A 17590-nucleotide genomic window follows, 5' to 3' on the forward strand; every position below is an offset into this window, starting at 1 on the left:
GTACTTCTCAAGCTGTCTTTTCTTTGCAAAACATCACACAGATCTGACCTTTACTGTCTGCCCACACAATCTAGACCGCTGCCTAAGCTCTGATTATAAGTTTTAGTCCTGAAAATTTAATACTATCCTGTCTACTCAAATAATCCTCATTAAGATTGTGTTATTAGCATATTGTTCTAAATAAATAACTTATTTAAATTTCTGTATTATATCAGATTCTGATTTCATGTTGTTTCTTAACATCCTACACTAAGGCATTTCTTCTGTTTGAAAGTGTTGCTACTATTTCAGTTCTGCTTCGCTTTGCTAAGGACACCTTTGTCAGCCACATTTACTATTTTAACAGAAAATTACATACTTTCTCCAATGAATCTTGTTCTAAAAGAAAAGATGCTTTCACAACATACATCTTCACTCCTTTGGAACATTCTTGCAGTTGTCAGAACATGTATGGAGCAACCAGATAACAGGTAAGCAGATGAAAAGGTGTAATTGCAGGTGGTGATGGTAGAGAATAATGACCATCCTACTAGATTTACCACACCATTTCAGCCTAGCCACTTTACATAACGACCTTCCTCTTGTTTTTTCAAATGCACAGTCTTAGAAAAAGCTAAATGTATTGTCCAGTGCCTGCCACAATCTAAACTCCGTTCTGATCTACAGAGACAATAACAGTCTGTTAAATACATTAGCTGAAAATATCACAAGAGTAGTAACAACTTCTTGTCAGCTACTATGCAATGTGGCTTTGGTGGAGGTTATTAACAAAACCATTCAGTAGAAGGACTGAGAACTGCAAAATGTCTTCTAAAACATAACAGCAACTTGTACTGCTATGCCCAAGAGCTCCTGCCTGCAGAGGGATCAGTCGGTAGGAGGTCTCTGGGCACACAGCATGCTCACTGTAGTTAGAAAATGTCTGTAGCAGCACATGTATAACAAACAACTAAACATGGTGAAAATGGGATTAATAATGCTTATGGTTTTGCTGCGTACACTAGATTTTCATCAGAATTAAGAAAATAGACATTTCTGTAACTGAAGGATTATGCTTCTTTTCTACAAACTCTCAAGTTCTGTCAACCCAATTCTCTGGGCTCAACAAGTACTCAAAAAAATGATTCGATGTGTAGGCAGGGAAATATTACATAAGCAATGCATTTTATTGTGACACAGTAGGAAGAAAGTCAAACATTTTTCTCTGTAAGTTCAACATTCTATTGAAAAAATTAGCTTTAGGAAAGTCAGGAAGAAAGAAACATTTCATACATGCAAAGAAACACAAAACTACAAAAAAAATTAAAAGAAGGTTTTTCAATGGTGTTAGAAAGTGTCAATTACAAAGAGCTTGGGTAAAATTTCTACCCAAAGTGTTCACAGCATGCACCCACACATAAAACCACAAACACAAACACACAGAAAGAGCTTTTTCTCACATTTATGTCTACATCCAAGACAAATAACCAGGAGATTTAGCACACACAATTACTTAGACTGAAATTAGTATAGTATAAATCAGAATAGACCCCTTTGTGTCTACCCTTTATGTCTCATTTACAGTCAGGCTGTATTTACATATGATTTTAGATACCAAGTAAAAATTTACAATTTTTGCCTGTGAGCTGTCTGTGATCATATGGGATAATTTAGGATCCTAATACCTCACTAATGCAAAAGAATATCATTTAGTCTGTGTTTGTTAGAGGATATGGTAAGTGAACATGTAAGAAAGAGAACACAAAGTCAAGAGAATTTTAAGCTAACAAAAAGAAAAAATGTAACAGAAAGAAAAGCAGAACACAGGAGAATCAGAATGGCTGTAGAAGAAAGTGATAAATACATGTACCTGGCAGGAAACAGTAGATACCAGATCTTCTGTATTAAACGGGAACTGTGAACATTATGAGCAAAGAAAGTAACTTCCCCTTTTATTCCAGCTAAATTACACCAGCTGGAAACCTACCCACATGTAGTGACAAAAATGCTGGAAAACAGGCTTCATTCCCCATTACATATATTCTTCTGCTTCCTCTTGAGAAAGCTTATCCATACAGCAAAATTCTTAATTTTGGCATAAACAGTATATTCAACTGAGTAGCTAGCATTTGGAAGAAATGGCCTAATCTTTGTTTCACAAGACATAGTCATCAGAGGCCTTCTACGATCAGGAGCTGATGTTTTCCAGTAGAAAATCGTATGTGTGTCAATTCATTCCCCATGCTTTAAAAGTTAAAAAAAAAAAAAAAAAGAAAAAGTAGAAAGACAGCCACCAAGGGCAGAAAGCATGGCTTTCCCAGAACCTTAATTCTACACAGACAGAAGGTTGAAAACAATCACTAACAAATGAACGCTAAGAAAATGTCAAACTATCACATTCTATACAACACAGCGCCTTCTAAATAGCACTTGAAAATAAATGTTTGACGAAATACTTTTTTTTCCTTAAATTGGAATGTACTGTTTTTTCATGAAAACAGGACATAATGAGGTGAATTTTTGCACATCAGTATAATGTAAGAAAACATTATTGGTTTTACGTAATTTCATAAGATTTAACTAAATTATTTCCATTTTGAAAGTCTGGAGATTTTTTCCAGTATTGTTACAGAATTGATACCACTTAAATTTATAACATTGCATAGTTAAATAACAGTTTACCTTTGTGGGGGAGGGACACTGGGAGACCACGATCTAGTCCGTCCTATACTATCTCCACGGTGAGGGGACCCTGATCGAGAGCAATGATTAGATGACATAACTTGTTCTGGCACTGATAGTGTTGAACTTTGAAGATCTCTCCCATTATATCGATAATCTAAAAAGAAATGCAAATATTCAAAAAATCTGAAAATGCAATTTTCTAATTTCCTACCATATCTGTAGTAGAACCATGATAAAAGATGGAAATCAATCAAGATTATGTCTTATTTTTTAAATAAAAAGTACATAAAGTAGATTCCTGTTGTTATGCCTAATTCAAGTACAGTTATAGTTCCTATAGTTATACTCTGAAGTATAGAAAAAGGTTGCCATGCATTAAATGGCATTTGTAATAGTAAAAATATCCGAATTTATCATATGTTTGTGGTCAATATGAATTACAAAAGTTATAAAACTTACTTTTTTTTCTTAGAATAATATACAAAATTGATTATTTCTATTAAAATTGCATTGCAATGATTGTGCATAACATACTTCAAACAGAAATGTCCACAATTGAAAACTAATCCAAAATTCAGTTTAAAGCTACAAGAGATTAAATACAGACTTTAGGTTCAAGAAAGATTTGTATTTCAGAAACAATTAAAGTAACAATGACTCAAAGACATCAGATATCACTCACAGTTCTGAACTTAAAAACCAAGATTCCTTCACAAATACATGAGCTAAGGCCACACAGACATCTGCTTGAATTAGGGTAATAGAAAGCATAAACCGCCTAAGCAAAAGCTTTCTAAGTTCTAATAGCTTAAAAGGCTAATACATGGCCATTTTATGTAGGCTTATAAGAAAATCCTTTTTAAAAAGATGGATGCATTAGTGACTGTAAGCATCTAATTTCAAAAATTGAATTCACTGTCCCAGGGAAAAAAACTCTCTGTGAAAAAAAGATGCCAGATACACAGTAATTTCAAAGAACTTCCAACAAATTTTATGCAGATCAAAATAATATAGCATGAAAAGAAAACTAAGAATTACAAATCTTAATCTGTTGATAATGTTTTGCAGAAATAGGTCTTCAGACAGCTCCCAGTGGCTATGACAACTGATATAAATGTCTTTTTGTTCTGAAGAGAGTAACGAAGTAACTTAGAGAGGTCCACCTGGCACTGGAAAAATTCTGGCTCACAAAACTGTTACTCTTTTCCCATGAGAATCTTCTGGGAATCCAAGAGTATTTGGTCTTCTACTCCAGACTGTGCTTAGCTTTCTCCCTAGAAAATGTTTGGCAAGCACCTAAGCAAAACCTCATTAATTCAGCCCATTTTACGGTTCCAAAACTGTTCAATATTTCCAACTGAGTTTTTATATACATTGTATAGGCTTAGGCCCAAGAATCTACATGAACCACTCTAATTCATACACAATTTCTTTCTCTGTGTTTGGGGTAAGCTGCTTTGTGTGTGTCTGCATATGTGAATAAAAGAGACCTGTGAGGAGCTTTGTAGGCCACTATCTACCACCCCAGAGAGAAAAACACTATAAGCAGTTCTAAGAGCTAAGGAGGCTGTGACCCCGTGGGAAGCCCACGCTGGAGCAGGCTGCTGTCAGGTCAGGACCTGTGGCCCTGTGTAGAAAGGAGCCTGCACTGTAGCAGGTTTGCTGGCAGGAACTGTGACCTCATAGGGGATGCATGGTGGAACAGTCTGTTCCTGAAGGTCTGCACCCCATGGAAGGGACTCACACTGGAGCAGTTCATGAAGAACTGCAGCCTGCGGGAAGGACTCACATTGGAAAAGTTTGTGGAGGACTGAATCCTGTGGGAGGGACCCCGTGATGGAGCAGGGGAAGAGTGTGAGGAGGAGGCAGTAGCAGAGACAGTGTGTGATGAACTGAATACACCCTCCATTCCTCGTCCACCTATGCCACTATGGAGGAGAAAGCAGAGAAAATCAGGAGTGTCATTGAGCCTGGGAAGATGGGGAAGGTGTTTTAAGATTAATTTTTTATTTCTCATTACCTTACTCTGATTTGATTGTTAATAAACTAAATTAATTTCCCCAAGTCAAGTCTGCTTTGCCCATGACAGAACTGGTGACTGATCTCTCCCTGTCCTTGTCTCAACTCATGAGCTTTTTGTTAGATTTTCTCTCTCCTGTCCAGCTGAGGAGGGCAGTGGTAGAGTGGCTTTAGTGGGCACCTGGCATTCAGCCAAGATCAACCCACCACATGCATAAGTTAACAGCAATTTATTATGAGTTTAAGTGTAATGAAATAAAAATCATAATTTACTTTACAAATACACATGATAATATTATTATCAAAATATTCATACCTGTAGATATAAATAAGACAGAGATAGTTCTTAGTATTCTGCATACACAGGGATCATTTGTAGCATTTGGTAACAAAAAACATACTGAAGAGCAGTAATATGAAGAATTGGGAAAATCCTTTTTTAAAAAAAAATCTAACATTTAAATCAGCAGTTTTATACAGCATTTGGTATGTACAGTCAAAGGGGAATGAGCAATAGCATAAGGTATTCTACCTGAATGAACATAGTGAAAAGCAAGGAATTCAATTAATGAAACACAAACAAAAACCACCTCTGTCTAAAAAATTCCTAGAAGTGAGAACTAGTAAATCAAAATAATTAAATTTATTCAATATGTATACATAAATTAATGACTTTGAAACAAAAAGCCTCCTCCAGCTCTACCTTGTTATTGCAGTTGATCACTTGCACATTATTATTCCAATAAATCAAAGTATATGACGATTTGATTAAATTGTCATGTATAATACTGATAAAAAAAATGTTTTACATGAAATTAGAAGCAGACATGCAATACTTTCTGGTAACTAATGCTGGTAGTGCTTCCTTACAATACTTTCAAAAGGCAGAAACTATCAGCACTCCTAATAATTTTGCATCAACAAAACTAGACATTAAGATGTGTTTGAAGAAACAAATTAGTATTCTCTATGCTTTGCTGCCAGAAAATAACTTTGAACTGTATAATTAATTCATCCAAGACAAAACCTACTATAATTATAAACAGGTCACACATTGAAAAGCAGCAGTTTCAGTAGGGCAAGCCACAACAGGAGTTAATTCTAGTCACCCTTCAATTTTTTACAGTTAATGTACCTCTCTGCCTTACTTCACACTATGTATTTTCACTAGCTAAGAGCCAAATCAAGATAGAACACTATCTCATACTAAAAATAACCGCATCAGATTTTCACAGTACACAGCTTTCTGTGAACATCTTGAGAATTTAAGATTTTTATTCATTAAAACTGTCCATTCTATGAAGTTGCAACACCAGAAAATATTAACATGCATTTAATGTGGAGAGAAAGGAGTTCAGGGATAGATCCAGTAAGGTTCTTAGGTTTCTTGAGCATAGTCATTATCATTCCAGCACTTTATAGCCACAACAAAACCTCAGTTGTAAAGAAAGATATTTAAACTGTGTGAATATACGAGAAAATCAGATGTTTCAGAAAAATTACTGAAAAACCTACATGTTGTTGACACAGCCACGTAGATTAAGCTCAGAGAAGATGCCATGTTTTGAACTTAGTTCCCAAAATCAAGAATGCACAGAAGATGCTTCCAATCACTCAGCATCCAAAGTCCTGCATTTTCTCTTGACGTAATGTGTGTGTATATATATATATGTATAGTATATTTCTACATTTTATTTTTAAGAATTAAAAAGGGATAAAGTGAAAACTGTTTATTCATTTCCTGGGAATCTAGGAAAACTGCTAGGCTTATGTAGGAACTAACTGACTAGTCACTTGAAATATGCCAGTTCTGAGACACACATTCAGAGAACAGAAGTATAATCATAGAATCATAGAATCATAGAATAGTTGCAGTTAGAAAGGACCTTAAGCCCATCTAGTTCCAACCCCATTGCCATGGGCAGGGACACCTCACACTAAACCATGTCAAACAAGGCTTTGTCCAGCCTGGTCTTGAACACTGCCAGGGGTGGAGCATTCACAGCTTCCTTGGGAAACCCATTCCAGTGCCTCACTACCCTCACAGTAAAGAACTTCCTTTATATCTAATCTAAACTTCCCCTGTTGAAGTTCTAACCAGTTGCCCCTTCTCCTATCACTACAGTCCCTAATGAAGAGTCTCTCACCAGCATCCCTATAGGCCCCCTTCAGACACTGGAAGGCTGCTAGGAGGTCTCCACGCAGCCTTCTCTTCTCCAGGCTGAACAGCCCCAACTTTCTCAGCCTATCTTCATACAGGAGGTGCTCCAGTCCTATGATCATCCTTCATGGCCCTCCTCTGGACTTGTTCCAACAGTTCCTCTGGTGTTCAGGACACCAGAACTGCACACAATACTCCAGGTGAGGTCTCACAAGAGCAGAGTAGAGGGGCAGGATCACCTCCTTCGACCTGCTGGTCATGCTCCTTTTTGATGCAGCCTAGGATACGGTTGGCTTTCTGGGCTGCAAGCGCACACAGCCGGCTCGTGTTCATTTTCTCATCGACCAACACCCCCAAGTCCTTCTCTGCAGGGCTGCTCTGAATCTCTTCTCTGCCCAACCTGTAGCTGTGCCTGGAATTGCTCTGACCCAGGTGTAGGACCTTGCACTTGGCATGGTTAAATTTCATAAGGCTGGCACCAGCCCACCTCACAAGCTTGTCGAGGTCCCTCTGGATGGCATTCCTGTCCTCCAGCGTATCAACTGTCACCAAGCACCTTGTCGTTTTTTATGTGCCTTAGCATGCCTTCAAGGAGAATCTTCTCCAGGATTTTGCCAGGCAGATGTGAGACTGACTGGTCTGAATTTTGTACATAATCATGTACAAAATTTTCAGATCCAAAAGATAAGAGCTTAGCAAGTTTCTCGATTACTTCTGGACTTAAGCAACTCTGCCTAAAGCCAGCATTGGCAGATGAAATTGTTCACAGTCACAGTATCTGTCCTGAAGGAATCTGGTCCCAGTATATCAGTTGAATGATTCATTGGTCTTCAAGGCTTGAGGCACTGGAATAGGTTGCCCAGGGAGGTTGTGAATGCGTGACGTACCTTATTTTTTTCACTTTGGTGTGAAATTTTTAGCATGTAGATACCATCTAGATTGCATACTTCCGTTCTAGAATAGTCAAAATAGATCTGTTTTTGTAAACAGTTGTGTTAGAATGCACATGCATTAGAACAGAACTGTTCTGGCACAGTATTAGACTTTTCTTGCTCTTTAGTGTTGAATTTTGTTCGGATTTGTCTATGTGTGCAAGCCTAAGGAGTTCACATATGAGTTATGCTGATTCTTAGTTGATCAAACCAAAGTATCTACTGCATGCATGGTGGGAGAGTTAACTTCTAAAGTCTTGAATCTGAAACCTTCTTGCACCATCACACAAGGCAGAAATAATGTTTCAATGCAATTTTTTTTATACAAGCTGCATTTTATACCTCCATCGGCTGAAGTTCTCAAATCTAAGAGAACTCTTCTTTCCTCTATTCTGTACATGAATAGATTTCTTCTGAAACTATACCTATCAGAATCCTTTGTAAGCCCCAAATGTGAAGTACAATTATTCTTCTTCATCTCTGTTCCTACAAATGCATCACAATAAAATTAAACCTGGTCATAATCATGATGATTATGATTATGATAATAATATTATTGTTCTCTCCTCTGAATCAGACAATAAACAGTCCTAGTCACATTGATATATGCACTTGCAAAAGGCACTGTACTATTATGGTGATAAACCCATTGTAAAGAGTGCAGGGAAAAGGGAGGGGAAGGGAAGGAAAAGAAAGAAAGGGAAAGGAAAGGGGAAAAAAGATACCTTTACATTGCAGGTTTCATCCTATATTTAAAGGATCTACTTGAGTGATGGGAATTTTTCAGTTCAAGAATACTTAGATTCAGTTTTGGGCTGCAAATCTCTCCCTAATCACCTCCCGTATGAAGACAGGCTGAGGAAGTTGGGGCTGTTCAGCCTGGAGAAGAGAAGGCTGCGTGCAGACCTCCTAGCAGCCTTCCAGTATCTGAAGGGGGCCTATAGGGATGCTGGAGAGGGACTCTTCATTAGGGACTGTAGTGAAAGGACAAGGGGTAACGGGTTAAAACTTAAACAGGGGAAGTTTAGATTGGATATAAGGAGGAAGTTCTTTCCTGTTAGGGTGGTGAGGCACTGGAATGGGTTGCCCAGGGAGGTTGTGAATGCTTCATCCCTGGCAGTGTTCAAGACCAGGTTGGACGAGGCCTTGGGTGATACGGTTTAGCGTAAGGTGTCCCTGCCCATGGCAGAGGGGTTGGAACTAGATGATCTTTCCAACCCTAACTATTCTATGATTCTATGAAACTAGATGATCTTTCCAACCCTAACTATTCTATGATTCTATGATTCTAAAAACATGCTTTCCTTGTTTATAATAGTGGAGAATTATTTATTTTTTCAAGTATTAGGTTTTTTCTTTTTTTTGTATTATTATTATTTACAGTTTTATTTTTACATTAAATGCAGATTTCTAAGCTTCAGAGTCAGTGTAATACTTATTTTACCTTCTAAACCTAGAGATCAAAGTAGTATAATTAAAAGAAAGTTATAGTTAAAGTTATGTTTTATGTTTTAACGTGATCACTACTCTTCCAGAATGAAACAGGTTTTTTGTGATTGAATGACAAAGACAACACATCTTGTGTGTCCAGCCAGTGCGATCCAGCATGTCTTTATGCCACCTATACACTGACATTTCTCTCCAGTTGAATACAGGTGGAAAACATGGCACATACTAAACTCTACCTTGAGACTTCCACTGGTATGGCATTTCAACTCAGAATTTAGAAAGTATAAGAAACCAACTTGGATACAGTGAGATGCAAAAGGAATATACCTAGGAATTTTTTCAAGAATGAACTTCACAAGTGAAGTATATTGAGACTACTGATACCAAACTAATCAATTCAATCATCTTTCACTTGCTTATTCTTTCATTGAATTTTGTTGCTATTACTTTATCAAATGAAATACTTCTGTATATTTGCACCTTAAGCTGAGCAATCTGTAATTACCACGCATTCACAAGAGATGCAGAGAGCAGTGGGCCAGCTCAGTCACAAAGCTTCAGTAAGATGGCAGTAACACAAGGCTTAGGAGGCTTGACAATGTGCCTAGGACTGATCCATATACCCCAGAAGTGGCCAACACTGTAATAAATATGTTTAGCAACCAATGCTGGAGTTCTTATAAAACCCAAACAGACTTTAAAGATGCTATTGATGATTAATTGACCATGAGATATGAAGTGGTAACTTTGCTAGCCCTAACTTGAGAACTTAATTCTCTCTTAAAACATGACTGGCTTTCCTTTTCCAGGTCACAACATTCGTGTTTCTCTCTAGACAGGAGGCATTCCAAAAATCATAGTGACATCCTCAACAGAGAAAGTTATGACTTAAATTCCAATTTCAAAAATATTCCATGTCTTGGAAATAACGTTAGAGAAAGAAGGTAAAAATATTTTCTTGTGGAAATAATTATAGATAATAAAATCAGGTCATAAGTGCAACTTGACCAAGGAGTTGCTACTGAGCAAAGCACATAGTTATTTATAGCAGTAGTAAAAATAGGATAAACATTGGAATATGCTTGCAGCTATAAATTTTAAGTCATTACCATAGAATCAAAGGCTGTGTAACTAGGGTGCGCCTCTAAAATCAACAAACAGAGCACACAGAACTTCATAATCAGTGTGGAGATAATCAACAATAAACAACTCTGAGCTGCAGACACTTAAAAGATGGGCACATGACAAATACACCCTGTCCTGGGTTCAGCAGTAGCAGTCATTTTTCTCCTTCTTGGTAGCTGGTGCAGTGCAGTGTTTTGACTTTCGGCCTGGGAACAGAACTGATAGCGATGTTTTGGTTTGGCCAAGGACTTTGTGAGCCTCATGCTCTGCCAGGGAGGAGGGGAAGCCGGGAGGAAGCAGAGACAGGACACCTGACCCAAACTGACCAAAGAGGTATTCCATACCACAGCACGTCATGGCCAGGATGTAACTGGGAGTTAGCCGGAAGGGCTGGGAGACTGTGGGGTTGGAGGAGGTATGGGTCGGTGCTTGGTCGGGCCTGGGGGGCGAGTTATTGGTCAGCTGGTGGTGAGGTGATGTATTCTCTTCCCTTGTTACTTCCTTTATCATATTATTATTGGTGGTAGCAGTAGTGATTTGTGTTACACTTTAGTTACTAAACTGTTCTTATCTCAACCCGTGGGAGTTGCATTCTTTTTGACTCTCCTCTCCGTCCCTCTGGGAGCAAGGGGAGCGAAAGAAGTGGGGGGAAGTGAGTGAACAAATTGCCTGATTGGGTTTAAACCACGACATACCCTCAACCCCACTACCAACTTTTCTTTATGGGAGGGTTTCATTAAAAAATATGATACACATCAAATGGGGGATTATACAAGACACAATAAATATAGCTTCCTCTGAGCTGAAATTTAACTTTAGCTATTTTAAGAGAATTAGTCATATATTTGTCTTAAAGCATTCATCCACACAGTATGGCTGTACTGTGCTAACATTACGCTATGCAGGGCACATGCTCAATAAATACTAATATTAAGGAATTGTTACTAAATTCTGCAGCTTTCAGGCACAAAATTAGAGAAAAATTCTATGATTCTATGAAAATCACAAACCTCCAAATAAAAGGTTCACATAAACAGCCCCAAAATAACCCTAAGAAAAAAAAAAACAAAACCCCTGAAAAGTACCAATTCTAATTTAGATGTCTTGCTGCTCTATTGATTTGACAGAAACTCTTCATATGAAAACTGCTCAAGAAAAGCAGTATTAGAATTCCCATTCATCACTAGCAAAATAATTGACTTGTTTCAGACACTGATGCTAAGTGGCGTTTTCTCTGCTTTAACATTTGTACTTGATTGAAGCTTGAAGGTTTTCTCTCTATCAGATATTTAATTTTTAGCACTCATGTAGTTAGGCTTAGAACAAGAACTAATTAAAACCACTTATATAATCAGATTGCCAGAAATGATTAACATACCAAGATTTCACACATGGGCATTTTGGAGACAGTTCAGCTCTCTAACACAAACGTGCTCGGCTTCTATGGTGATTTGAACATATAAATGCAGAATTTGGATGTCTTCTAAAAAGTTCTGATGGTAACTGATTAAATAAGTTTAATTATTAATATCCAAATAGTCCACAAACTGAAGATACATTGTGCATGGGTTTATGGATTTTTTTTTTAATCAATGTATTCTACAAATAAGTTGTAAACACCTCATTTGTTTAAACACAAGGAAAATGGTCAAAGACCCTTGACCTAAGGGGTCACCATAAGGACTATTTTAACACTATTGGAATTTCACTTCCAATCTAAGGGGGAATTTGCAAGACACAGAGGCACTAAGCTTTTTTTTTACTCAAGAAAGAACTCACAAATAACAGATTTTAGGTGAGGACAATGGGTATCAACATAGCATAAAAGGCTGATCAGTGTTTATGTCTGTAGTCACTGGGCATTTGGGCCACTACTACAGACTCCTGTTTAAGTCTAGCTGGTGATCTACAACAAAATCCTTTATTTTAGTAGGGGTAGAAGCCATTTGCTCTATGTGGATGCTGTAAGATATCTTCCAGTAGGCAGTTGATTTCAAGCTGTAACCAAAGGTATTTGCATGTTCTATATCTGCTTTGAGAAGCAATCATCAACAGGATCCAGGACCAAAAATTCAATTCACATTATCAGCAAACAGAGACAAGGACTTTTGTTTCCTCTGCAGGGAAGGCTGCAATATGACAGTGAAAGAATTCTTTTGAACAAAGGACTCCTCAGGTGTTTTGAGAAGTGACGCAAAAATGATTAATTGCTTTTCATTCTTCTTCAAACATAGAATCAGTTTTGTAAGTTCCATAAGAATTTCTTCACTGGTTGTTACTATTTTTTCTAATCTGCTTGGCTCTAATTATCCTCTGAATAAATATCTTATTTGTATTCTTATTTGCTCCTGAAACATTTTGCTATCGTTTGCATAATAAGAAAAGCTTATCACTATAAATGTTTTTCTTCTCAAGGCTGGATACTGCATTCTTATACTTAGAAAACCTCTTCTTTACAGAGACTTGCAATGCCACTTAAGCAGAAATCACTCAGGATTCCTCTGTTAAAACATACCTCAGATTAGAAGTGTGTCACAAAATGATGTAGTGCAGGTAAGATACTGGTGTAGAACTGAATTGTAAACATTAATATCTCACCTAATATTTAAGTCTTACAAAAATGGCTGGTGACACTTTTATGATTAAATGGTCTTGACAATACACGTTCCTTCGCTCATAAAGTCAGACTCAGTAGGTTACTTGTACTCAGTAGGTTACAGCAGGTTCAACACAAACTATGAGGAAGTACCTGGAAAGAAAACTATTCAGAAATTATAGTTCATATTCACTGAACTTTGTTAACTGCAATGACCATTCAACTTTGGCCAATAGAAAGAAAAACAAACAAACAAACAAAACACTCTGCTTTTCATTGAATTGTATTCAGTATTACAATAATTTAAATGGTGTTTTGTACGGTGTTTGTGTGGTATTCCATACCACAGCACGTCATGCCCAAGATGTAAAACTGGGGGCAGTTACCTGGAAGGGTTAGCTCACTGCTCAGTTGGGCTGGGTATCGGTCAGTGGGTGGTGAGTGGTTGTATTCTCTTCCCTTGTTATTTCCCTTATCATTATTATCATTGGTGGTAGCAGTAGCAGTGATTTGTGTTATACCTTAGTTACTGGACTGTTCTTGTCTCAACCCGTGGGAGTTACATTCTTTCGATTCTCCTCCCCATCCCTCCGGGAGCTGGTGGGGGGGAGGGGCGGTGGTGGTGTGAGACAGAGACTGTGTGGCTTAAACCATGACAAAAGTGCTCTGGAATTTTTCTAAAATCAATACAAGAATACTGTGTTGCTTTTCTCAGTAAGCACTGAGTGGCATGTGGAGATGCTGATGTGCTCCCACACAGAATTGCTGATGACAGACAGCTTTATGAGGGCCAAAGTTTATTGTCCTGGACAGCAAAATGAATGCTTTAAATGGCTTGAAGGCTATGCAAAAGCAATTTAAAAAACAAAACCAGAAATGCTAGTGCTCTTCCCTCTGCTATTCTGTGCTTACATTAAATCCAGCCGCAGTAGGATATAATGGAGATTCTGTTCTAGTGGTTTTGATCCCAAGATGAAATGAATGTATATTACGTGTGAAAAGAACTATTTTAAAATCTTGTCAAAAATCACTTTTGCATACTTGTTTAAATATATAATATGTTATAACCTTTTCTGACAGCAGCTGGTGTAGAATACACATATAGCTAGACAAAAAGTCACTGAAGTTTTTCAATTGGTTTCTCATTATTTTCTTCAAAACATTTTCTGTTGATAGAAACAACATTTTCTTGTGTAAGACTAAACTTTCTTAAGCTTGTCTAAGCAGGGTAAGATCCAAGCCACCAGAAGTGATAGCTTTTATGAATAAGTATTTTAAGTTTTTGTCACCAGCTTATCCAAAGACGAAGTCAACTGATATCATGGGATCTGTACCAGAGAAGCTATATGAAAAGGTGTTGAGGAGAAAGAGGAAATCTCAGCTTCAATCAGGGACATGGCAAAGGCAGGCACCATACACCTTTCAAATCTGTCCAGGATCATGCCATCTGAGGTGGACTGACAGGAATACTGCTGTGGGACCAGCATGGTTATGATTGTGTAGTGGCTCTAGCATCAAGGTGAGTGATCACAGTGGGTGAGGATTGTGAAGCCAAGGGGAGGGAGACCAGAAGTGAGAAAATGCTGTATATTTATATATGTTATGCTATATCACCAGGGGAGATAATATGGAGAGAGCAAGAGTGGCCTTGAAGGGAGATCATGAGGGGAGAGGCGGGGTGGTTGTGAGGGAAGATCGTGAGGGAACAGGAGGGGTGGCCATGAGGGGAAATCATGAGGGGACGGAAGGGTGACCATCAGGGGTAAGGGTGGTTGTGAGGAGAGATCGTGAGGTGAGAACAGTGGCAAGTATGGGCTTTGAGCGGTGGCCATGGGCCAGGAGGAGAGATATTGAGGGGACACGAGGGGTGGCCATGAAGGGTAGGGGCAGCAGCTATATAGTGTGGGCCACTATGAAGGGGCAGATAGGGCTGGCTGTGACTGGAGACCATGAGGGACACCCATGAGGGGAGATCTTGAGGGGAGATCAGTTTGCCTTTAGTGACATGGTTTAGTGGTGGGCTTGACAGTCCTAGGGTAATGGTTGGACTCTTAAAGGCTCTTCCAACCTAGTTGATTCTATGATTCTAAAGATATAATAAGATCAAGGAAGGTCCATGGATTTCAGAGAGTATTAGAATGGTTGGAGCTAGAAGGGACCTTTAAATGTCATCTAGTTCACTGCTGAATAAAAGTAAATTAAAGTGGAATCAAAAGAGAATTCTTGATCTTCTTAAAGGTTTCTGGAGTTTAGTTTGAGAAAGTCCAGTACTTTGAATAAGTGTTAATTTTATGGAAAGGATCACTGAGAGTACCTTGCAGATGTCAGCAAACATATTCGATACGATACATTATATGGCAGAAGGAAAAAGAGCAAAGGAAGTGTCACGTTAAATAAAACCTGAAAATACAAATGAAAGAACTGGGGTAAGTAAGAAAGAAAGAAAACAAAGAGAGACAAATTGGCTTCATGCAAAGGAAGCGTATGTTTAAACCAAGACTGTGATGAATCTGAAAATGAATAAGATGACCTTAAACAAGAGAAGGATGTGGATGATAAGACAAGGATAAATCAAAAGGCTTGCAAACATACTGACAGCAGCACAAAAAAAAAAGGTAATAAATAAATATTTCAACACCTAAGGAACATCAAACTTTCCCACCCACACAGCCAGTCTGAATTAAAATGCAACTAAGGTGCAGAATTGTCAGAAGAAATCCAAAAGCTGAAAGATCTTACAGGAACTAAAGGTACATCAAAAAGTCAGGAAAGGGAAGTAGATTCATTCACTGAACTGTGAAGACCGTAATTTTACAAATTGTCAAAACATGAATTTATGAAATGATAAAATTTTAAATCCAGTTGTTTCACAAGAATCCTGATGATTCCTGCAGATTCAAGCACCTGGTAGAACTTCTGCAAAACTCATTACCCTTTTCCAGGACAATACAAGGAGTTCAAAATGGTGCCATACTGGTCTTATCCAACCTAAATGATTCTGTGATGCTAAATATATTCTCTGCTGTAGTCACCAAAAGCGTATGATTCTATGATTTTACTGTTTTCAGTTATGATTACAGTATTATCTTTTCTCTTAGAAGAGGAGAAATACTCATTCACATGACACCTTATATCACAAATACTCATTAAACTCCCAATTCCAATACTTCTTAGTAAAAGAGATTATCTTTCAGGATATTTCCCACCCTCACTTAAATGTTCAGGTTCCAGAACTTTGGCAGAGTTGCTTCCACCATGAAGTTTTAAAGGATATATCAAACACAAATGTCTATCAAAAAAAAAAATCAAATAAACACTTCCTCACATATAATAAAAAAAACACACTTTTGTACTATTTTTAGCATTTTATAAAAGCAACAAGGAAATTAACACTGATTTTTTTTCCCTCTCTTAGTAATTTTTGTAGTTAAATATGCATTAGCCATAATACTTATTTGTGTCTGCTGGAAAAATATACTTAGTTTTGACTTATTTTTCACTAGAGAAACATTATAAAATTCATAATAATAAATTATAGCTAAAAATTATTTCTACTGAAAAAAAGCAATTTAAATAGTAATACCTGAAACAACACCGATTCCATCATCACAGTCATAATCAGAAACTTCACTGTCACTGATTCTTTTGGACCCTGAAAAAAGAAAAAGAATCCAAAATGCATTGTTTTTCTTCCTGTAAGTTAAAACTATCCTGTCAATAATACGTAAATAAGTGTAAGGATTTCATACTGGACAATGAAGCGTTAATATAAGCATATAAAGGAAATTATTTTTGTTGTATTATTGTAAATGTATTGGTGTACCAACTATTTTCAGCTAAATGTTTAATGTGACATACAATGAAATGCTGAAATACAGCTCAGCAACATCGCTTTTATGAAATACTTTCATATACTTTGTACCTATATGTATCCATTCCATATAGAATCTGGTATCACACTGTTCTTTTTCAGTTTTTACATAAAAGGCACCATCCTTCCCTAAAGTCTTTCAATACCAGAAAAACTTAATAACAGCAATAATATTTAACTGAGGTAATATTTTCTTTAGGGTATTAGTAAGCATTATCAGAAGAGGCAGCTTCACGCCCTACAAGAATACACCTGTCAAAAAGAGTAGAGCTTAGTTGGTGAAAGCAGATTCCACATCCACAATTAGAACCAAGTAGCTCACGTAGGACAAATATATGTGTCAGTTTGTGTTTAGCTTAATTTTACTTCTGTCTTCTGTGGCATCTTTTCAACAGCATTTGATTGCTGACATCAGGATTGAGCACTAGCATGTGAATGATAATTATTCATTTACTTGTTTTAAATGTGAAAATCCCTGTCAGAAAGACAGTGTGTCTGTTCTAATTTTCTGGCCACCTAAAAACAGGTAACTAGAAGGTAGGAGTTTTAATATAATTGTCACCAAACCTTCAACCATGTGCAAGATTTTTTTATTCTTACCACAGGATGGTTTAGTCTGACAAACATACCCACAAAAATACCAGTAAAAACTGGGAGTAAAGCTAAAGAAGTCCAGGACAAGGCAGGATTTATGTTCTGTCTGAGGGACTGGAACAGAGGATCCCTACCCTCCTTTCCCAGTAAAAATCTGGGAGAATAAAGACCAAGAGGTT

At 37.4% G+C, this 17590-nt stretch overlaps 1 protein-coding gene across 49 annotated transcripts in view; it reads right to left on the bottom strand.

The window, feature by feature from the left end:
• RIMS2 (regulating synaptic membrane exocytosis 2) overlaps positions 1 to 17590 on the bottom strand; it is a 455492-nt gene that overhangs the window by 160709 nt on the left and 277193 nt on the right. For all 49 annotated transcript variants that reach the window (XM_057408236.1, XM_057408231.1, XM_057408232.1 and 46 more), the window contains 2 exons: positions 16530 to 16598; positions 2662 to 2818 (listed from right to left, as the gene is read on the bottom strand). In XM_057408236.1, the coding sequence (XP_057264219.1) occupies positions 2662 to 2818; positions 16530 to 16598 (226 nt within the window). The remainder of the gene's footprint in view (positions 1 to 2661; positions 2819 to 16529; positions 16599 to 17590) is intronic.

The sequence above is a fragment of the Pezoporus wallicus genome, unplaced genomic scaffold (genome assembly GCF_028554395.1).
Source record: "Pezoporus wallicus isolate ANWC-B61680 ecotype Strahan unplaced genomic scaffold, APGP_CSIRO_Pwel_v1 contig_3815, whole genome shotgun sequence".
In the NCBI taxonomy this organism is placed as follows: domain Eukaryota; kingdom Metazoa; phylum Chordata; class Aves; order Psittaciformes; family Psittacidae; genus Pezoporus; species Pezoporus wallicus.